We start from the raw sequence: 23,416 nt of genomic DNA, 5'->3' as shown, positions 1-23,416 counted from the left end.
CTCCACACTGCGAAACCTCATTCCCCACAAGCTCTCCGTTATCTCATAAGACTCCTCCCCCCCCCCACCAAGAAGATCCTTCCCCATTCAAAATTTCTCACCCCCACACAAAATCCCTCACTCGCAGGTTCTTCCTCACACACATAAGCCCCCCCCCCCCTCTCTGATGGCCGATTCTTCAAGCTGTGAGGCAGGAGGAAGTCCACTTCTCATCTGTCCCCTTGAGTGGTGGGCACAACACGACCCCCCTGCTCTATGGTTTTCTTTAGTCTCATTATTATTATTATATTTCTTGTTTGTTTATTTCATGCTCTCCTCTTCTAGAGATGTCTTTCTGGTAGAAAACACTTGTGCATGAGGGAGAGAGACAGCAGTAAGAGGACATCCCACACCCCCATATCCTCCTTCCAAGCCGGCTAGAGCCCCCCACGCTTACCTCAAACTCCTTTTGTCCGTGTCATATTGTTCTGGCAGCAGCCCTGCCAGCGTGCGGAAGATGATGACGCTGGCAATGGCCTGGCCTTTGCTCTCATCAGGATGACGCTTCTGCCGGCTTACCAACGTGGACTCTTCTCCCGTGGCAGCGGCGGGCTGCCTGCCACTGACAGCCAAAGGATCTGAAGAGCACAGAGAGAAAATGGAAGGATAAGCAGACATTCACGGTGTCCAATGCATGATGCTTGGCTTAGCACGGAACAATTTTACATCCTGCCTCAGCCTCTCCCATGTGATACAGAGAAAAAACCCAATCAAAAGCAAGGTAACTGATTGTGCGACTGGACAATCTTTGCACTTATCTCAGCAGCCATAGGCACCACTAACATTGTGCACAAAAAGCTGACTGCTGGAGCAATTCTTCTGTAGGTCGTTGAAACCTGAGCCCTTGGTGTTTTCATATTAGTAAAATCATAAGTTTCTGCTATGGAAGCAAGCCTGGTGTTCATAAAAGCCCTCCTTTTAACAGTGGAGTACATGAGCACATCACAATCACCTTCACAAGGTGCAAAAGGTTATTGTGTTACAGGAGCGAGGACATTAATGCAAGTAGCACAGTGGCCTGATACAGTCCTGTGTGGGAATTCAAAGAAAAATACATAGAAATAAAATAAATGTCATAAAAAATAAAGAAACCAGGCCCATCTCAGATGTGAAATAAGTGGAATCCGTGTCTGAGGCTTTGCTTCCAAACTGGCCTGATCCTTCACGGCATGACAGGAGAGAAACCTACCCTGGTAATGTGCCACTGACGCCTGCCCGTGGGTACTCACGTTTAACCTCCAGGGGTTTGAAGACGGATTCAGGGAGGATCACTGTGGTTTCTAAGTCAGCAGGCTTCTCGCCACGGAGGGCCTCATAGCGCGGCAGCGTGGCACCTGCAAAATTCACCTTGTCCAAGCGCACCACAGAAATCACTGCAAGAGGCAAGGCAGCGTTTCCATTAGCTGAGAAGCCGCAGGGAGAAGGGCATGCTCTGCTGGTCACAGCGCCACGCCAGGCGTCGATAAAATCACCCGCGACGTGAGCTCTAATTCTGGCCCCACCACTGACTATTTGGCCTTGGACAAGTCTGGTTATCTCCCCATTGAATCTCGGTTTTATGTACATGTAACTTAGGAATGGTTCTTCCTTCTCACCACTAGAGGCTTTCATGTTTTCCAGAAGCCATCCATCCCAGAGATGGCTGCACATTCATTTTATTGAACGCCAGGATTCAGGGTGAGCATGCTATACCAATCTGTATGTGCTGAGAGTCTGTGGTAAGACAGTGAGCATCGGTGGAGGAGGCTAAAGCTAGGGAATGTGAACAAGAGACTCTGTATGGAAGAAGGTCCGACCCTCCTATGGACATCCAAACGGGTAATACTGCTCAACTGACAAGAGGAGAGAAGAGGCTAGCTTTAAGAGGGCACCACTGTCGGTAAACACCACGGACCTGCAAGCTCATTTCCAGAGTTATCCCTTTGCCAGTTTCTTGCCCAGCGGCGACTGTGGCTATGCAAGTATCTGCAGAGTTTGCAGATGCAAACTCCCTGTGCACACTTTGTGGCGATGTCCCTGGTGCTGCCCTATCTGCGCCCCTTTTCCCCCACTTCTGTCTAGTCTTTGTGGCCAACTTGAAAATACCCAAAAAGAATGTACTTTTTCCTTCTTTCTCCCCCACCCCCCCTCTTGGGCTGCCAGGGGCAACTGCAAATTTCTTAATATTAATGCCTTGTTTTCTGAAGTGCTCGGCCTGCCCCTCTTCCCATGTCCCACAGCCACCGGTGCTCACCGATGTTGGGGGTGATGATGGTGAAGGGGCTGAGGTAGGTCTTCCTCATGTTCTGCGCCAGTGCGCCCGCGTAATCTTCGTACTGCTGCAGGAGCCGAGCGGTGCCGCCCTCCGTCTGCTGGATCAGGTCCCAGTGGCGCTTGTTGCCAGCATCCAAGAGAGCACTGCCCACCCTCACGAGATTCTGGGGAAGGAAGAAGAGATGGACAGGGGGGGAGAGGCAGGGTTGGGTGAACTCTATGCAGCGCAGCCCAAAGTAGGGTAATTGGGTTTAGGAGAGCTCCTCCCACACTATGGGAAAAGTCATCCAATCCAGCGTCTCAGCAAGGTCTCATAATAGGACCCTTGTTCTCCTCACATTTCTCAAAACAGTAGCAGAGGTGGAGTGATATTGTAATCATTTTACGGCAGGAAGGAGAGAAGGGCCCAGTGGCACCATCTCGGACCTCAGTGTTTCTGATTCATGATGCTGTGTTGTTTTCTGGTTAAAGAGTCAATGTGACAGAACAGCCAGGTCTTTGATTGAGGACAACGCTCTGTTGGGGAAGATTTCAGGCTGATAAGGAAGAAGGTAGCTAAGCCCCGCCTGAGGGCTCATAATCAAAACGATTAAAAAGTCGCCCCATCTCTACAAAATGGATTCCGATCACCCTACACCCATCCGCCTTTCCAGGCTGCTTGCTCAGATGACTTACCAATAATTAACTGTTGTAAAACCATGCTTTATGCAGAAATTGGCACACGGCCTGTCTGAGACCCTGCTCCCAGTAACCTCAGCATGTGACCGTCTTGCCAGAGTCCCTGCCCCCGGTTACCTCAGTGAAGTGGACGTCCTGTGTTGCTGCTAGGCCAAAGCCCTGCTCCCTGCTCTCGTGCTCCAGAATCTTGGCGACCAGCTGATAAGCCACCTTCACGTCGCTGCCGAAATAATAGACCATGTGTTGGGTGGCGTTGTACAGGGTCTGCGCAGTCTGCTGAGACAGTCCCGTGTCCAGCAGCGTCTCATTGCGGGTCAGCTTCTCGGCCTGTACGGGAGACAGAGCGCTCAGTCTCATGGACAGATCCAAGCTTTCTGCAGAGTGTTCTCCTTCTAGGAGGAATACACTTGGTTTTATTATTAAAATGATATTTGGAGGGAATATTTTTAATGGAGAGGATCCAGGCATCGATAGAAACAGAAGCTGAAGGACCTCCTGTATATGAACACAGTGACATGAAGGAGGAGGTCCCCTTTCCCCTACTGGCAGGGCTCCCACTGGGCCCAGACCAACCCAGACAAACTTGAGTCTCGCCTGCTTTTTCTCCCATCTGTGAACTTCCATTTTCATTTTCTCTAAGGACAAGACCACAAGTTCATACATGCGAGAGAGAAAGTATCAGGGGTGGCTCAGTCTGCCAGGATTGACTTGGGTCCAGTAGTACCTCTAGGCCCCATGAGATTGACCCTCCACTATCTCCCCTCTGAACCCCAAACCGCCCCCCACCCCCATCCCAAGTGCAAATGATTCCCACTAGTTTGACTTCAGGACTGAGAGCAGCACCGCCCTGCTGGAGGAGGAATCTCCTAGCATCACGGGCAGGTACACAGTTGCTCGTTTTTTACTAACAGAAATCAAATAAAGAGCCCCTTCTTACTAAGCTAAAGAAGAGTTTGCTTTCAGGAATACAAAAGTCCTTCCTTCAGGCAATGCCTTACATAAGGGAGTAAAAGGTTGCGAGCTATGGGGGGGGATAGTCCCCTTGCAGTTTTTACATCTTACTAAGAATGCGTTCAGTGACAATACAGAAATAAAATACAAAAGGTGAAATCTCTTTCCAACATGCCTTTTTTCGCAGGAACTTTAGCTGCATTTTTCAACTTGCCACCTGAGGAAGGGAGACTAAGGAAACTCATCTTAAAACGTTGACTGGCCCACAACTGTGCTGATGGCTTGCTGGGTTCCTCGCTCTTGCTGCCAACCTGCGTGGCGCCCTCTCCCACTTTACCTCAGCCCCTGGGCAGCAGGGGAGCGGATGACTTACCAAGCTCTTGAGCTGGGAGAAGGCCCAGGAGGTGCAGTTGAAGAGGCTGGGTGGGAGCCAGCCCTTGTGCTCATCGCAGTGGCGCACGGCCGTCCCTGCAAAGCAAGACAAGGCGCAAGGCAACCGGGTGAATGGGATGAAGCCGTTCTGCGAGGACCTGCAAGGCAAACGTCCCCTTCATGCCGGCTGCTTACACAGGGTTCTCTCCTGGTGGCAACTTACTCCTTCCACATGCTGCACAAAAATGGGGCTTTGGGCTAAACAGATGCCATTTCAACGGCCGGGTAAAGCCAGGTGGACCTGCAGCTTTATGCAATTGTCTGGCGCCCAGCATGAGCCTGGAAATGGACATTAGGAGTGGCCTGTTCTGGAGGCCGCTCGGTGACGAGTGGCAGTGTTACACCGCCATGTGGAAAGGACTTGGCTCAGGTCCCTCCATCCCTTAAACCTTCCAGCCCTAGAGGTGACATGAGAAGTGCCGTGCTGGGTCAGACCAAGGTCCATCAAACCCAGCAATCCTGTCTCAGACAATGGCCGTTCCGGGTCACACTGCCAGGGCTAGTGATGGCTTTCCCTAGTCTACCTCATCACCTCCATCTCATCCTCTGGCAACAGATTGCACAGCCTGACTGTGCGCTGCGTGAACAAGTACTTTCCCTGATTTCTTTTAAATCTGCTGGTTGCTACTTTCATGGACTGCCCCCTTGTTTTAGTATTATCTGAAAGGATATATAACCACCCCTTATTTACCCATTCCACCCCACCCATGATTCTATAAACGTCTGTTATGTCCCCTCTCATCCATCGCTTTTCCAAGCTGAAGAGCCCTAACCTGTTTAACCTCTCATCATAGGGCAGCCGTCCACCCCCTTTATCATTTTTGTTGCTCTCCTCTGCACCTTTTCTAGTTCCGCTATGTCTTCTTAGAAACGGAGTGACCAGAACTGCACAAAACACTCAAGGTGCAGTCGCATCATGGAGCGATGCACAGGCAATATGATGTTCACTGTTTTATTCTCCAGTCTTTTTCTGATTATTTCTAACATTCTATTTGCTTTCTTGACCGCCCCCGCTCACTGAGCTGAGGATTTCAAAGTATTGTTCACAAGGACTCCCAAGGTCCTTTTCTTGAATGGTGACTCCCAATACAGAACTCAGCCTTCTGTACCTGTAGTTGGGATTATTTTACCCTAGGTACATCGTTTTGCACTTTTCCACATTAATTTTATCAGCCGTTCAGTTGCTGAAGTCTCCCAACCTCACAAGATCTCTCTGCAGTACCTCGTAATCTGCTGTTATTTTAATAACTTTTAATAATTTTGTGTCGTCTGCAAATCTGATCACCTCACTTGTTGTTCCCTTTTCCAGATCATTTATGAATATGTTAAATCTTACAGGTCCCAGTACCCATCCCTGTGGTACTCCACTGACCTTTCTATATCCCTTTGCCCATCCCACAGTCTCAGAATTTATCATCATTATTATTACTATCATTAACTCTTTGTGAAATTACCTCTATCCAATCCATGACTGCAGCCTGATTAACCTTTACAGCACCTCTTCATTCCACTGCTGGATTCTCTCCAGGATTGCAAAGGCTGATTCCCCCCTTCCCACCCACAGTAAGCTGCTGCATCACTTTGCACCCCAGTCATAAACTACATTGGCCAGCAGGGGGAAGCAGAGAGCACAAATGTGGCACCCTGAACGCAAAGCCCCTGGGCGGAAAGACCACATCCCTGCTGACAGTAAGGGCAGCCCACTGTGGGCACACACTCTGTGCGGCAGAATTTACAAAGGAAAATTAAACTTACCAAAAGATCCTCTTGGGCAAGGCACTGCAGCTGGCAGCCCAAATCGGGTCCTGGGCCACCAGATATTGGCATCAATGGCTCGAGGGCAACTATCGTAGTTCACTGGAAAAAGAGGATGGAGATACAGTGTCAAGGCTTTCTACGCTGACCTTCAGCAACTCATTAGATTAGAAGGAGATGGGGAAAAGGCGCATCGTCGCTTAATACGCCCACTGCAGGTCACAGCCCCTTGTCAGCTCGTGTCCGCCTCACGCAGGCAGGAGGTGCCTCACACACAATGGCACATGTTGCGCCAGTGCACGCCAGAGGCAGTCAGGGGGGGCAGGCACACCGCACGCTTTAAGGCTTTTCCGCTAAAGAGCAGCATGGAAGCCATCAGGGCTGGCAGCAGCAGCAGCACGGAGCTCTGGCACGCGACCCGCCCGAGGTTTATAACTTATCCGACAGTCCTGGCTGGGAAGACAAGCACTTTTCATTAAAAAAAAAAATTCTATGCCCAGCCTCTTCTGCAGCTGCCGATCTCCCGTTTCTTCTCCACATACAAACTCGTGCAGAAACACATAAATGTACATGGACACGTACTAATACATATACACACGTGCACACGGACATGTACACCGAGAGAGAGAGAGAGACAAAGATATGTCCATAGACAGATGTACATGGACACGTACTAATACATATACACACGTGCACACGGACATGTACACCGAGAGAGAGAGAGAGACAAAGATATGTCCATAGACAGATGTACATGGACAAGTACTAATACATATACACACGTGCACATGGACATGTACACCGAGAGAGAGACAAAGATATGTCCATAGACAGATGTACATGGACAAGTACTAATACATATACACACGTGCACACGGACATGTACACAGAGAGAGAGAGAGAGAGACAAAGATATGTCCATAGACAGATGTACATGGACAAGTACTAATACATATACACAAGTGCACACGGACATGTACACCGAGCGAGAGAGACAAAGATATGTCCATAGACAGATGTACATGGACAAGTACTAATACATATACACACGTGCACACGGACATGTACACCGAGAGAGAGAGAGAGACAAAGATATGTCCATAGACAGATGTACATGGACGCACACTAATACATATACACAAGTGCACACGGACATGTACACAGAGAGAGACAAAGATATGTCCATAGACAGATGTACATGGACACGTACTAATACATATACACACGTGCACACGGACATGTACACCGAGAGAGAGAGAGAGACAAAGATATGTCCATAGACAGATGTACATGGACAAGTACTAATACATATACACACGTGCACACGGACATGTACAGAGAGAGAGAGAGAGAGAGAGACAAAGATATGTCCATAGACAGATGTACATGGACACACACTAATACATATATACACATGTGCACACGGACATGTACACAGAGAGAGAGAGACAAAGATATGTCCATAGACAGATGTACATGGACAAATATGCACACACACACACACACACACACATGGACATTTATGCACGCGCACAAACATGCTTTTGGCAATCCGTAATCATGGAGCAAGCTCAGACAGCAAGGCATCCATCTTTTCCCTTCCTTGTTTCAGATAAACTTTACAGTTTAGGTGGAAGTTCTCAGTCTGTCCGCGCTGGGACACAGACCCAGCATACTGGGGGGTTTTTTTCACCTGGGGGCTTTGCACCAATTTTTCAAAAGCGAAAGCATGTGTTTGCTTTCCCACTGAAACTTTGCCGCAGGCACAAAGTGTGGTTGGTCACTCGCACCCGGCTGTCTATTGGGGGGGGGGGGGGAATCCGTGCAAAGTGCCCGTCCCCTCAATGCAGATACACGGTGGACCAATCCCCTACTGTCAACTACATCAAGAGAGGGCAAGAAGAGGGGGAGGGGGAGGAATGGAAGGAGAAGCAGAGAGGGTCAGGGGGAAGCAGTATTCAACCTTTCCCTCTCTGGCTTTCCTGCATCCCCCCCCCCCCCCCCCCCCATCACTGACCTTCACAGCCGTTTGTGGTGACCTCGGCAAAGGGGTTGTCGCAGCGGTCGCACTGCCTCCCGATGACGCCCGGCTTGCACTGGCACTGCCCGTTCTCCATGTCGCAGGTGCGGGAAAGCGATCCTGTGGGGTAGCAGTCACACAGAAGGCAGCGCTCACTCCCTGGAGGACGATAATGGTTCTCCTGCAAGAGACAGCAGGGGGCAGAGGAATCATCAGCAGTACAAGATTGATGGGGCAAACTCCCCCTCTCCCACCGACTCAGGACGTCTTCCTGGCACCGTCAAAGCTGAACAGCCCTTGTTCCCAGGTCTAACAGAGGGCCCAGACCTAACTCTGGTCCTCCCCTACCCTGCACCTTATTCCTGCCCTCACTTTACATCAGGCCAGTCTATCCCATATCTCAGCCCCACCCACCTCACCCCATAGATTATACCGGCCTTTCCCATCCCTTGCACTTATTTATCCCATCTCTGCCCCTTGCAACAGCACTCTCGCTGCTCACCTTACACCGGCACTGCCCGCTGGTTTTATTACAGTCAGCATCGAAGCCTTTGCCAATGTCGCAGTTGCACGGGCCGCACATCGGGTGACCCCACCAGCCCCGAGGGCACGGCTGATCGATCCTGCCAGGCAAAAAGCAGACAGCGTAAGACTCGAGGCAAATGACTGCTTCATTCCCAGTGCAGACCCTTCTGCAACATTCACAAAAAAAAAAAAACACCAAGGGAGCACGGGGTAAACATTTTTCAAAACATTTAACAAGAGAAAAGAAACAAAGCCATAGAGGACAGTAACCTGGAAACAAGCGACAAAACCCAGAGAGTTGATGACGAACAGTAGTGCGACACCTTGCCATGCTAAAGTATCTACAGGAAAAAAAGTTTAGTAAAACAGGTCTTAAGCATGACATTGAAACCCAAAATATATGGGCCAATTTTAAAAGGCCCGCGTGTAAAATTCGGGGATTACGTGTGTGGCCGGGCCCTGCACGCGCTGTGCGCATTTTCTAAAGGGCCCGGCCACACACAAAACCCCTGATACGCCTCGGAAAGGGGTGGGTCAGGGTGTGCAGTCTGGGCGGTGCAGGGGGCAGGCCAGGACAGTGCAATTAGACGCTGCCCCAGGGAAACGCGCCAGCCATTTGCCAGCACGTGGAAGATACTTCTGTTCCAGAGGAGCAGAAAGTAGAAAAATAAAAAAATTGGGGATAGGCAGGGGAAGAGGGAGAAAGAATTGGGTTAGGGAAGTTCCCTCCCAGGCCGCTCCTTTATTGGAAGAGGCCACCCGCCCGCACATGCACGCGCAGATATTAAAATCTGGGCGCGGGTGTGCGTGGGAGTCCTATTTTATAACCTGTGCGTGCCGACGCGTGCATGTTATAAAATAGCCGCCTCCATGTGCACGTGACAGGAACCGTGTGCACATGGATGCGCGCGCATTTTTTTAAAAACCTACCCTATAGTGTTATCAAGTGGTGTAGATGGAAACCTCAGAGAGAAGCCAGCATGGGCAGGAGGGAGAGAGGAGCAGCCTCAGCAGGAGCGGGAGCAGGGCATGGGGTGGGGGGCCGGGGAAGGCTGCAGTAACATACTTGTTCTCACAATAGGCTCCAAAGAAGCTTTGCGCACACTCGCAGGTGTAGCCATGCGAGGAGCTGGGCGTCCGCGTACAAGACGACTCGTGCTCGCACGGGTTCAAAGAACAGACGTCAGTACAGCTGTCACCATAGTAACCTGCAGACAGAAAGAAAAGACGGCATTGGTAACAGGACTCTAAAGGCTGCAATTTTTAAACTACATAGCGGTGCTTGTGGCCCTGCACACTTATTTTCAACCCAAGAAGTGCCATGCTGGGTGAGACCCATGGTCCACTGAGCCCAGCGTCCTGTCTCAGTCCAGACCACCTGGAAGGACCCAGCAAATCTCAGTATGAAAGTCTGTTTCATGTTGTTCTCTGCAAGTCTTTCTGGCTAATAATTATTCATGGCCCTGTCCTCAGAAACTTGCCCAAACCTTTTCTAAACTCAGTTATACCTCTAGCTTTAATCACTAGGGATGTGCATTCGTTTCCTCCGAATCGGCGGGTACCCGCGTACCTCACCGACTTTCCAATACACACAGGAAAACGGGAGTACGCATGTATCTCATTATTAAAAATACATGCATATTCTCCATTTTCCTGCATGTACTAGAAAGTCGTCGAGGTGCGCAGGTACCTGCTGAAACGGAAGAAACAAATACACATTGGCATTAACCACATTTTCTGGCATTAAGCTCCGTAGCTTAATTGCACAACAACTGAAAGATACTTTCTTAAATTTGTTTTAAATCTGCTACTTGTTAGTCTCAGGGAGTGTCCCCAGTCCTAGTACTATTTAATAGTGCAAATAACTATTCCCCATTTACCTGCTCCATACCACGGATGATTTTATAAACCTCCCAGTCATCTCTTCTCCAAGCTGAAATTCTAACCTGTTGAGCTTTTTCTTCATAAGGAAGCTGCACCATCCCCTTTTCATTTTGGTCGCCCTTCTCTGTACTTTTTCTAGTTCTGCTATATCTTTTTGGAGATGCGGTGACCAGAATTGTACAACATGGAGCGACACAGAGTCATTATTATATTCCAGTTTTGTTTTTTTATTCCTTCACAATTAATTCCTAAAACTCTGTCTGTCTTTTTGATTCCCATTGCACACCGAGCTGAGGGGTTCAACAGTGACCTCAAAGTCCTTTCCCTGGGTGCTAACTCCCAGTACAAGAAGCCGGCACTGTGCGTACCTGTAGCTGGGATTATCTTGCCCTACAGGCATCACTATGCACTTGTCCACATTACATTTCATCTGCCGTTCGGATGCCCTGTCCCTCAGTTTCCCAAGCTCCTTCTGCAGTTCCTCACAGTCAGCTCGGGTTTTAACTACTTTGAATAATTTTGCATCTGCAAATTTGATCAGCTCCCTCCACTGCCTCTTTCACTAGATCATTTATGAATATCTTAAACAGCACCGGTCCCAGTACAGATACCTGGGCAATCCACTACTCACTGAGCGTTCAGAGCTCCTCTCTGCTTCTTATCCTTTAGCTGGTTACCAGTCCGGTTACCAGTTTGGTAAATTCATGCTGTCCTGTGTTAAGCTCATGTACGTTTTATATCATTTTATAAATATCGTTCTTAGGTGCTTCGCATCAGACAGCATTAAGAACATAGGAAATTGCCATTCTGGGTCAGACCAAGGGTCCATCAAGCCCAGCATCCTGTTTCCAACAGAGGCCAAACCAGGCCACAAGAACCTGGCAATTACCCAAACACTAAGAAGATCCCATGCTACTGATGCAATTAATAGCAGTGGCTATTCCCTAAGTATAATTGATTAATAGCAGGTAATGGACTTCTCCTCTAGGAACTTATCCAAACCTTTTTTGAACCCAGGTACACTAACTGCACTAACCACATCCTCTGGCAACAAATTCCAGAGCTTTATTGTGCGTTGTTTTCTCTGATTAGTCTTAAATGTGCCCCATGCTAACTTCATGGAATGCCCCCTAGTCCTTCTATTATTCGAAAGTGTAAATAACCGAGTCACATCTATTCGTTCAAGACCTCTCATGATCTTAAAGACCTCTATCATATCCCCCCTCAGCCGTCTCTTCTCCAAGCTGAACAGCCCTAACCTCTTCAGCCTTTCCTCATGGGGGAGCTGTTCCATCCCCTTTATCATTTTGGTTGCTGAGAGATTGGTGAAATATACATTTTATAAATACATAAATAGGACACTGCCCCATGGACTTTCCCTTTAAAAACCGGGGCTGGTGGGGTAATGCAGCCCTTTGCTTTGAAGGAAGTACAAAATTAGCGTAAAATGAAATCCTTATGCAACCTTTTCCTTCCCTCCCCCACTCCTGTTCTTATTTTCCCCTGGGGGGGGGCATTTTTCAAACTGCCCTCTAATTGACACCTGCTGCAGTAAAAATGTCCACTCTATCCCACCCCCGGCTGCCCCCAAGTTCATGGTTGGAGGAACAAACCAGCACCCCTCTCCGCCCCTTACCTGCGTCACAGGTACAGGAGAAACTGTCCCAATCATCATTACAGTAACTGTTTGCTGGGCATGGATTGGAATCACATGGGTCAGGGACACTGCAACCACGTTCTATGTTCAACCTCTCCGCCTGGTCCACGTTCAGGGCTACAGCACTGGCTGCGGTCTCACCAATACGCACTCCCTGCAATCACACACCATCACAGTCAGCTAGGGATCCAGAGCCTGTCGCTTCTAGAACTGGAGGGCACAGGGATCCAGAGCCTGTCGCTTCTAGAACTGGAGGGCACAGGGATCCAGAGCCTGTCGCTTCTAGAACTGGAGGGCACAGGGATCCAGAGCCTGTCGCTTCTAGAACTGGAGGGCACAGGGATACAGAGCCTATTGCTTCTAGAACTGGAGGGCACAGGGATACAGAATCTGTCGCTTCTAGAGGGCACAGGGGACGGGCACAAGGATACAGAACCTGTCGCTTCTAGAACTGGAGGGTACTGGGATCCAGAGCCTGTCGCTTCTAGAACTGGAGGGCACAGGGATCCAGAGCCTGTCGCTTCTAGAACTGGAGGGCACAGGGATACAGAGCCTATTGCTTCTAGAACTGGAGGGCACAGGGATACAGAATCTGTCGCTTCTAGAGGGCACAGGGGACAGGCACAAGGATACAGAACCTGTCGCTTCTAGAACTGGAGGGCACAGAGATACAGAGCCTGTCGCTTCTAGAACTGGAAGACACAGGAGACGGACACAGGGATACAGAGCCTGTCGCTTCTAGAACTGGAGGGTACTGGGATACAGAACCTGTCGCTTCTAGAACTGGAGGGCACAGGGATACAGAACCTGTCGCTTCTAGAACTGGAGGGCACAGAGATACAGAGCCTGTCGCTTCTAGAACTGGAAGACACAGGAGACGGACACAGGGATACAGAGCCTGTCACTTCTAGAACTGGAGGGTACTGGGATACAGAACCTGTCGCTTCTAGAACTGGAGGGCACAGGGATACAGAGCCTATTGCTTCTAGAACTGGGGGGCTCAGGGGAAGGTCATAAGGTTACAGGGTCTGTCACTCCTAGAACTGGAAACCTATAGACTACCAGTTTGAATCCAGTACAGACTGATGGTGACCAAACCTTGTTACTATCTAATAACTGGCTTGTGACTTGTGAAGTAAGTCTGTGGTCTCAGCTCAGCTCCCAGCAGACAGATGCTCATACTGAAACCTACCACTGACCCTGCTGAATATATCTGTCCCTAGCGGGCAATGTCAGCTGTTCTTGCACTTGGTGCTATAAAAGTAGCTCTAATATCCAAGCCCAAAGCTGTCAACAAGAAAGAGCTTTGGATTCAGTATGTAATATTCTTAGTCTTTTTGGGGCAATCGATTATTATGTGGGTCAGTGGTTTGATCTGTATGACCACAGTCACAAGCTGAGCTGCCTTTCAGCTTCCATTTATGAAGATTTGGGCCATGCAAGTTTGTTTGAGTTTGCACCACTGGAAGAAAACTGGAAATATGTCCTTTACTGGGTCATTAATTAGGCATTTGTCGAGAAAGTGCTTACTGGCCCTTTCCTGATCCCTTAAAGCAAAGTCTGTAACAATAAGCTCTTGCTCTGTTGAATAAAATGGTTTATGAGATTAGACAGATTTTGAGGCCTAAATTCCATTGAATTCGCTTGTATTTATCAATACAGCACTGAAAAAGATGAATATGGAGGGGGAGCCAAGACAATAACAGAGACAACAGATTGCCAGTTACAATACACATCGCATTAGGATGCATCTAAGTGCTTTGTACGGTCGCTGTTATTCCACACTGATACTCAATATCCCACACTAGAGTACACTAAGGAAACTGTTGTAGTTCGAAGGGATCTGGCACCCCCGCCTCCCATGTGCTGCCTGCCAGCTTGCAGTTGATGTTACTCGTGATTTTGGTTTTTCCCCAGTCTTTTGTAGATGTTCATAATAAGTCAGACTATGGTCCAAGTCGACACCTAAAAATCTGGGGAACTTTTCATTCCCTACTTGACTGCTACATTCGCAAGTCTATTATTAAGAGGGTGACCTTCTTGTGGTCCACCTGTTGCGTGCCATGGCTATTGCACAGACTCACGACATCAATGTTGACCAAAAGCAACCTAACTGGTGCCAAAAGGCCCCTGGAAACCAAAAGGAATTGGTCCTTCTGTGCAACATTTTCAGCTGAACGTCAAAGGCGACCATCACACCTTGCTCTGAAGCAAGATGTGATGATCTTTCCAGAAGATTAATCAAAGAGGAAATTGATGTGGTAGCCCTTCTGGATAGTCCATCATGCAGCAAGCTCTAACAACATAGGATATAACCCTACACAGGGTATGCTCCTGGCATAGCGACTGAAATCTAAACAATGTCTCTATGCTTAAAGAGGATATTATCAATGGAATCTCTGAGAACCAGACACATGAATGTATACAAGCCACCAAATATAGATTAGCCTTGACCAGCCGTGGCATCAACACAAGTTCCTGCTATAAATGCTGGGGCTTCAGACACATCATCATACCAACCAGGGCTATTCAATAAATGGGGAGAGACTGGCAGCTTGGATTCTACAGAATACAAACATCCTGCTTTTTGACCCAAAACAGCCCGGAAGTTCTAGATCAGGCAGCTGGTGAATTCCATACAACCTTGTCCTTTACCTTTTTTTCTGTAGATATAAATGGATAGTCCTGCAAGGCATCCTGCATGTCAACAATGAGAAGTCTTTCTGAAAAGCGTTCTTTGTATGAGACACAAATTGAGCTGTGTAATTTCCAGCCATGTAATGAATCTTTGCTTTCACGAATCCTCCCTCCCTCCTAGCTGTCTTCTGTTTACCGCATGCTATTCAAAGCTTGAAGACTGCCCAGGAGGCCCTGGGTTGGTGGAAATCATTGCCCATCTTCCTCAGCGAATTGGTGCTAACATGGAAAATCAAGAATTTTCAAGCACGTCCCTGCTGTGACATCCACACAGATCCTGAAGACGGAACCCGAGGATGCGCTGCGGACAAGCCCTACACGTGCCACGTGCGCCAGGCTCAACGAGACCTACCTGCATGCAGCCGCGGAAGCCCTGCTGCACTCCAGCTCCATCCCCGCTCACGCCCCCCAGGCTCAGATTCTGCAGCTGCACTCCATGGAGCTCGGCACTGATGCCCTTCATGACCTGCAGGGCAAGAGCAAAGTCCAAAGACGATAAGAAGCCTGAGGTCGGAGGCCCAGGCGCACCCGAGATGTGTCCTGGAGATGCACGGCTGCAGCACAAAGCTGCCGCGGAGCTCATGGGGGCCCGTGGGCTGGGCTAGCAAGAGAGGCTGCTGCAATTGGTCTGTGACTGCCTAAGGGGCCAGGGGCAGGTAATTCTGCAATTTTCTATTTTTGATGCCTTGCAGTTTTCTTTGGGCTTTGGGCTCAGTAGGAACTGTTGGGTTACAGAGTCGTGAGACTTCACTGGCAAATGACCTGTGGACTCCCTCACCCGCCTCCCTCTATAAATCCAGCCACCACAGTGACAGTGTTCGGAAGGGGGGCCACAGATCGTGGCTCTCAGTGGAACTCGATTCCCACTTGCAAGTGTGGCTTTGGTGCCAGGCCAGGGGCTGTGTGAGTGCTGCCTCTACAGCCAGTCTGAATTAAACCTGGTCCCAGTATGCATCATGGACACTGAGGCACTGGACAGGGACCTTAATTATGTTTTCAAAGTGCTATTTCCTGTTCCTGCAGCTTGCAGACAATGCGGCCTTGAGCCGTGACTGTCCTGGTTGGTTTAAGGTGGGCTCTGCAGCAGTGAGGGTGGCATCCGGGAGGGGTGGGGGAGGCTCACCTCAGTGGCAGTGAGTGGGAGACCCATGAAGCTCTAGTACTGGGGGGGGGGGGGGGGGGTGACTCTGCTCTGAATGTGGGACCCAGGAGGAAGGGGAGCTCAGCTTGGTGGCAGTGAGTGTGGAAGCCATGAAACTTCAGTACTGGGGAGGGCTCAGCCTGGCATCACTGTTAAACTTGGTTTGTAATCAATGCCCACCTCCCCTTTTCACCCTGTACTCTCTTCCTCCCATGTTCTTTGTTCCCTCCACTCCTGGCATCAAGTTGACCCTGTACCTGATGGAGTCCGTAGTCAAATGACATGACAGCCAGCCCTTGCTCCTCCTGGCCCTCCCTGCTGCTCTGCAGCTCCAGCTGGACATGGTGCCAGTCGCCATCATTCACTTTCACCTGGTGCAGCAACAACGTGGCAACAGGGCTGCCGGCATGGTGGATTGTCGCCATCATGCTGCCTTCGCTCAGCTAGTGAGAGAGAGTGAGAGCATGCATGAGTTCACAGTCACACTCCCCTGTCACAGATCAGCTAGTGAGAGAGAGTGAGAGCATGCATGAGTTCACAGTCACACTCCCCTGTCACAGATCAGCTAGTGAGAGAGAGTGAGAGCATGCATGAGTTCACAGTCACACTCCCCTGTCACAGATCAGCTAGTGAGAGAGAGTGAGAGCATGCATGAGTTCACAGTCACACTCCCCTGTCACAGATCAGCTAGTGAGAGAGAGTGAGAGCATGCATGAGTTCACAGTCACACTCCCCTGTCACAGATCAGCTAGTGAGAGAGAGTGAGAGCGTGCATGAGTTCACAGTCACACTCCCCTGTCACAGATCAGCTAGTGAGAGAGAGTGAGAGCGTGCATGAGTTCACAGTCACACTCCCCTGTCACAGATCAGCTAGTGAGAGAGAGTGAGAGCATGCATGAGTTCACAGTCACACTCACCCATCACAGATCGGCTAGTGAGAGAGAGAGAGCATGCATGAGTTCACAGTCACACTCACCCATCACAGATCGGCTACTGAGAGAGAGAGAGCATGCATGAGTTCACAGTCACACTCCCCTGTCACAGATCAGCTAGTGAGAGAGAGTGAGAGCATGCATGAGTTCACAGTCACACTCCCCTGTCACAGATCAGCTAGTGAGAGAGAAAGAGAGCATGCATGAGTTCACAGTCACACTCACCCATCACAGATCGGCTAGTGAGAGAGAGAGAGCATGCATGAGTTCACAGTCACACTCACCCATCACAGATCGGCTAGTGAGAGAGAGAGAGAGAGAGCATGCATGAGTTCACAGTCACACTCCCCTGTCACAGATCAGCTAGTGAGAGAGAGTGAGAGCGTGCATGAGTTCACAGTCACACTCATCTGTCACAGATCAGCTAGTGAGAGAGAGTGAGAGCGTGCATGAGTTCACAGTCACACTCATCTGTCACAGATCGGCTAGTGAGAGAGAGAGAGCATGCATGAGTTCACAGTCACACTCACCCATCACAGATCGGCTAGTGAGAGAGAGAGAGCATGCATGAGTTCACAGTCACACTCCCCTGTCACAGATCAGCTAGTGAGAGAGAGTGAGAGCGTGCATGAGTTCACAGTCACACTCACCCATCACAGATCGGCTAGTGAGAGAGAGAGAGCATGCATGAGTTCACAGTCACACTCATCTGTCACAGATCAGCTAGTGAGAGAGAGTGAGAGCGTGCATGAGTTCACAGTCACACTCACCCATCACAGATCGGCTAGTGAGAGAGAGAGAGCATGCATGAGTTCACAGTCACACTCACCCATCACAGATCGGCTACTGAGAGAGAAAGAGCATGCATGAGTTCACAGTCACACTCACCCATCACAGATCGGCTAGTGAGAGAGAGCGTGAGAGCATGCATGAGTTCACAGTCACATTCACCCGTCACAGATCAACTAGTGAGAGAGAGAGAGAGCATGCATGAGTTCACAGTCACACTCACCCATCACAGATCGGCTAGTGAGAGAGAGAGAGCATGCATGAGTTCACAGTCACACTCACCCATCACAGATCGGCTAGTGAGAGAGAGAGAGCATGCATGAGTTCACAGTCACATTCACCCGTCACAGATCAACTAGTGAGAGAGAGAGAGCTTGCATGAGTTCACAGTCACACTCACCCATCACAGATCAGCTAGTGAGAGAGAGAGAGCATGCATGAGTTCACAGTCACACTCACCCATCACAGATCAGCTAGTGAAGAGAGAGAGAGAGAGCATGCATGAGTTCACAGTCACACTCCCCCGTCACCGATCGGCTAGTGAGAGAGAGAGAGCATGCATGAGTTCACAGTCACATTCACCCGTCACAGATCAGCTAGTGAGAGAGAGAGAGCATGCATGAGTTCACAGTCACATTCACCCATCACAGATCAGCTAGTGAGAGAGAGAGAGCGTGCATGAGTTCACAGTCACATTCACCCATCACAGATCAGCTAGTGAGAGAGAGAGAGCATGCATGAGTTCACAGTCACACTCACCCATCACAGATCAGCTAATGAGAGAGAGAGAGCATGCATGAGTTCACAGCCACACTCACCCATCACAGATCAGCTAGTGAGAGAGAGAGAGCATGCATGAGTTCACAGTCACACTCACCCATCACAGATCATCTAGTGAGAGAGAGAGAGCATGCATGAGTTCACAGTCACATTCACCCATCACAGATCAGCTAGTGAGAGAGAGAGAGCATGCATGAGTTCACAGTCACACTCACCCATCACAGATCAGCCAGTGAGAGAGAGAGAGAGAGAGCATGCATGAGTTCACAGTCACACTCACCCATCACAGATCAGCTAGTGAGAGAGAGAGCATGCATGAGTTCCCAGTCACACTCACCCATCACAGATCAACTAGTGAGAGAGAGCATGCATGAGTTCACAGTCACATTCATCTGTCACAGATCAGCTAGTGAGAGAGAAAGAGCATGCATGTGTTCACAGTCACACTCACCCATCACAAATCAGCTAGTGAGAGAGAGAGAGCATGCATGAGTTCACAGTCACACTCCCCCATCACCGATCGGCTAGTGAGAGAGAGAGAGCATGCATGAGTTCACAGTCACACTCACCCATCACAGATCAGCTAGTGAGAGAGAGAGCATGCATGAGTTCACATTCACACTCACCCATCACAGATCAGCTAGTGAGAGAGAGAGAGAGCATGCATGAGTTCCCAGTCACACTCACCCGTCACAGATCAGCTAGTGAGAGAGAGAGAGAGCGTGCATGAGTTCACAGTCACATTCACCCATCACAGATCAGCTAGTGAGAGAGAGAGAGAGCATGCATGAGTTCACAGTCACATTCACCCCATCACAGATCGGGGAGATCTGAAAGCTCCATTGCCCAAGAGAGCCAATAATGTACACAAGGTCTATTTATTAATTCCTCTAAGTGTCCCAAGTGCCTCCTCCTCTGTTAACTCGGGGGCAGGTGTAACTTTCCGCACACGAGTATATGCACACCAGGGACACCCGCAAATTTCCAAAGTGGACTTATGCGCATAAATCTACCTTGCAAATTCAGGATAAAGTCAGAGTGTAGCCCTAATGGGTTACAGAAAATTACCCTCTAAAAAGGTGTTTTTGGGAGGGGAGGGGGTTTCAAGTGCTGATGATTTGCTGTCTCTCACTGATGGATTTGCTTGCATGTTTCCCACCCTCCCTCCTCTCACGCCTCATAAAGCTGACACCCTGGGGCTTCTGCTGGGATAACAAGCCAAATCTGCCTCTCACAGGAGCCTCTCACAAATAGTACCGGGTCCCTCTGAAAGCATTTCCCAGGCTTCCTCTTCCCCTTGCCTGGTAAGGGAAGAAAGGGCAGATGCTTCGCCAGTATTTGGCTAGCAGTCATGAGACCCATCATGGCCACCTGAGCTATGATTTGCCACCCTATCCAATCAGAACTGGAGGAGAAAGCTGTAGTACTCCTCTTGACCAGAAGATGGCGACAAAGGACCACTGCTGCCCTAACTTCACAGATGTATAAAACTTGAAGTTCAGCTGGAATGACTTTAAAGTTAATACAAGTTTAAAGATGTACTTTTTTAGGACTATATAGAAACATAGAAATGACGGAGAAGAAGACCAAACGGCCCATCCAGTCTGCCCAGCAAGCTTTCATACTTTTTTTTTTCTCATACTTATCTGTTACTCTTGGCCCCCATCAGCAACCCCATGGTGATTACAAAGCTCTTTTTCTCAAGCAACGATGCTGCTTAAGAAAGGGACCCTAATAGCTCTGAATGCCTGCATCTTAAAGATACCCATTAGCTGTACAGCCTTATTCCTGATTTCGTTTTAATGTCACCCTGAAAAGGGAAATCCTAGGAGGCTCCTGAGCAGGTTCCTGCTTCGTAAATGTCCTTCATTTATGGCAGAGAAAGTGTGCAGCAAAGGTCAGGGATCGCCCCTGCTCTTCTCTACCCCACCCCCACCCAGTGGGACAATTTTACTGAATATGCCCAGAACTGGCATGGGTTTTTATGGCAGGCCCGGGCATACGTTGGCGCAAGCACTGTGGGGCATGAGGCCAAAGGCTGCGTATACAATCCCCTGAGAAGTATCAACATCCCGAGACATTACATGCCCCATTGCAATTTACATGATTTAAAAAAATAATCTAACTTGGACGGTTATAAGGGGATAACAGGACCATGATCCTTTCCAAACCAATGAATTAAGCTGTTGTAACATGGGCTTCCTTTAGAAGGCACTCTTAGGGAAATAAGATGCTTGTCAAGTGGATGGAGGCATCAGATTGGCTGTTGTATAACAAATAAAGTATTATCCAAGGCCTTAGAGAAGTGATGGATGGGAAGACAATCTCCCCCCCCCCCCCCCCCCCCCACACACCCCAACTCTGGCTCTCTAGCACGGTACCCACCTGGAGAGCAATGGTGAAGAGGTGGTCGGTGTCGGCCCGCAGAAGAAGGCCGTTCCCCTGCCGCGTGCGGAACATGAGCCCCACGTGCCAGGGCAGCGTGACGGTGATGGGCAGACCGCTCCAGGAGACCAGGCTGGAGCCCAGGAAGCGCTGAGGGCTTGCCATCTCTGTCAGTCAAGGAAAGAAGGAGAAAGGAGAGCTCAGAAGACGCGTGGGCACTCGCCAGGCCACAGTCATGGCCTCCCCCTCTTGAAGAACACTGTCTCTACCCTTAACTTTAATTTGTCGAAGAAGATGGCTAGAACATGGACCAGCAAGTCAGCCGCAGTCCTGGAGCAGGAGAGCAATGACTTTGCGTGACCCTGTGAGAGTCATTTCATTTTCTTGCACCTTGGCAATAATCCCCCGGCTCGGCCACCGACACTCTGCCTGACCCTGAGCAATGTCACTTTAGTTTAGTTGCCCAAATGTACCTGGCTACCAATATTATTCCTTCTCAGCTTTGGGACCTTGCATATGGTCAGTGACAAAAGCATGCAGTCACCAAGACACACAGCTTCGCATCTGAAGAAGGGACCTACGCAGCCTCAAAGCTCATGTACCATGGCCCTGGATAACTTTTACAATTGTGTAAAATAAAGTATCACACAGCCTGCAAAGAATCTTGTTGTCTTTAAGATTAACATGGCTGCTAGAATTCTGTACTACATTTTTGTTTTTTCTTGCTAAAGTATTATCTGGCCAAGCCATCTACTCAACCCAACGGAACGGCAGGCTTGGTGCAGCCTTACCGCAAAGCCGCACCACAGCCATGAAGGATACCCCCAGACCAAGTTCCCAAGCACATTTTTCCAAAGCAACTGGAGAGCGGACAAGCTGCATCCTTACACGCTGGTGACACAGCGACATTTGGGCAAGTTATCACATTTAGTCAGTTGCCCAACGAGTCAAGAAGTTCCTATGTCCCCATCAACATGAGGAAAGACGCACAGAGAGTCAAGGAGAGCACGGTACCCCCAAGGAGAAGTACAGAAGGCATTAGGGTGCTAAGAAAGAGCCTGCAGGGGGATTCTGTCATCTCAGGTGGGAACAAGGCAGTAGAGCTACTCCTGACTGCACAGCAATGCAATCTACAGCTTTATACCTTGGCTCCCAGCCTCTGCACTTAATTAGATTTGGTTGGTAAATCCCCAAAGGATTAAGGGGATCAAGCACTTTTTTTTCTTCTCCAAAGCACATGCAAAAAAGCTTTGTGTGTTCCCCCTGCAGCAAAACAATTAGTCAGATTAATTAACAACAACTGATATTACACCTCTCCTGCAAGGCAGCAGGGCCAACCCAGAAATCTCAATAAATACCAAGCAAGCATTTAATACTTCTGATCCTGGTTTATGCTTCATTCCTGAGGAGAAGCAAGTACTTCCAGGCTTTTGTTAATTTTATTCCAAGTTCCTCTCCCCAGTACTTGCCTTCGTATGCAGGGGCGATGCTGCACTGTTCACCATCAGGCAAGGTCTATCAACATGTAAAGCGAGGCTGCAGCCACAGGGAGGCAGCACATTTTAAATGCCGCTGTTTGCTTCGTTGTTGCTGATTAGCAGGTTAGGGGAGCGGGGGCACCAGTAGCAGCGTGCAAACTTTCTCACTCGCACACCAACACTCACACTCACTTGTTCACTCTCATACACTCTTTCATGCAGTTCCACGCGCATTCTCACACACACTCATTCTCCTCTCATTTAGCCACACTCCCTTCTCTGCCTCTCATACCCATGCTCGCTCATTCTCTCTCCTCCCCACAAACCCACCAGGGATTTCAGCTTCCTCTTTCTCCAGGCCTGCAGGGACAAAGGCTCTCCTCTTCCTCCTGCTGGGAGGACACGGCGCTGTTCCTCTTTCTTCTTCCCCCACGGGACCAACGCTTCCTCCTTCCAGCGGCGCAGGCCTGATGCTCCTCCTCCTCCAGCGGCGCAGGCCTGACGCTGGCCCTCCCTTCCTCTTCCGCCGCAGGCCCGAGGCTCCTCCTCTTCTTCCATCGATGGTGCGGGTCCGACACCGCACCTCTTTCGTCTTCTCTGATGTGGGCCCAACGCTCCTCTTTCTTCCTGCCCACGCGGCTCCGGCAGTTTTTTCTTCCAGGGGTCCTGCTTCTTTCTGCAGGAACACCCGGAGCTTTTGGGTGTTGGCTTGGAGACCCAGCAGTTCCTTCAGAATTCCAGGGTCTCCCAGCCAGATCGGGACACTTCCCTGGTAAGGTCATAGGATCATGTCTGGAAGGAAAAAGGTATTGGTAGGTCTGATGATGCAGTTAGGAAAAGTGTCAAGCCAGGTGTTTTATAGTTTAATTTCAATTTTTAGCCTGCCTTGCCAAAGGATGCTCAAAGACATCTTAGAGCATTATAAGATTTCACAAGCTCCAAAAGAGCTTATGATCTAAGTGGGTATCTGGAGCACATCGATGGAGGGGCGTGGGATTCGAACACTGGTTTCCATGGCTC

The 23,416-nt window shown here is 49.5% G+C and overlaps 1 protein-coding gene across 1 annotated transcript in view; it reads right to left on the bottom strand.

The window, feature by feature from the left end:
* Positions 1-23,416, bottom strand: part of CELSR2 (cadherin EGF LAG seven-pass G-type receptor 2) — a 139,329-nt gene that overhangs the window by 20,672 nt on the left and 95,241 nt on the right. The window contains exons 9-21 of the mRNA XM_029574255.1: positions 20,919-21,085; positions 16,290-16,475; positions 15,244-15,357; positions 12,174-12,348; positions 9,720-9,861; positions 8,631-8,751; positions 8,126-8,309; positions 6,109-6,210; positions 4,295-4,389; positions 3,088-3,297; positions 2,273-2,456; positions 1,269-1,412; positions 437-617 (exon numbers count right to left, since the gene is read on the bottom strand). Coding sequence (XP_029430115.1) covers positions 437-617; positions 1,269-1,412; positions 2,273-2,456; positions 3,088-3,297; positions 4,295-4,389; positions 6,109-6,210; positions 8,126-8,309; positions 8,631-8,751; positions 9,720-9,861; positions 12,174-12,348; positions 15,244-15,357; positions 16,290-16,475; positions 20,919-21,085 — 2,005 coding nt within the window. The remainder of the gene's footprint in view (positions 1-436; positions 618-1,268; positions 1,413-2,272; positions 2,457-3,087; positions 3,298-4,294; positions 4,390-6,108; positions 6,211-8,125; positions 8,310-8,630; positions 8,752-9,719; positions 9,862-12,173; positions 12,349-15,243; positions 15,358-16,289; positions 16,476-20,918; positions 21,086-23,416) is intronic.

Source organism: Rhinatrema bivittatum, chromosome 12 (assembly GCF_901001135.1).
Source record: "Rhinatrema bivittatum chromosome 12, aRhiBiv1.1, whole genome shotgun sequence".
Lineage (NCBI taxonomy): Eukaryota > Metazoa > Chordata > Amphibia > Gymnophiona > Rhinatrematidae > Rhinatrema > Rhinatrema bivittatum.
Note: the sequence above shows the minus strand (reverse complement) of the source record. Positions and strands in the feature narration are given on the sequence as shown.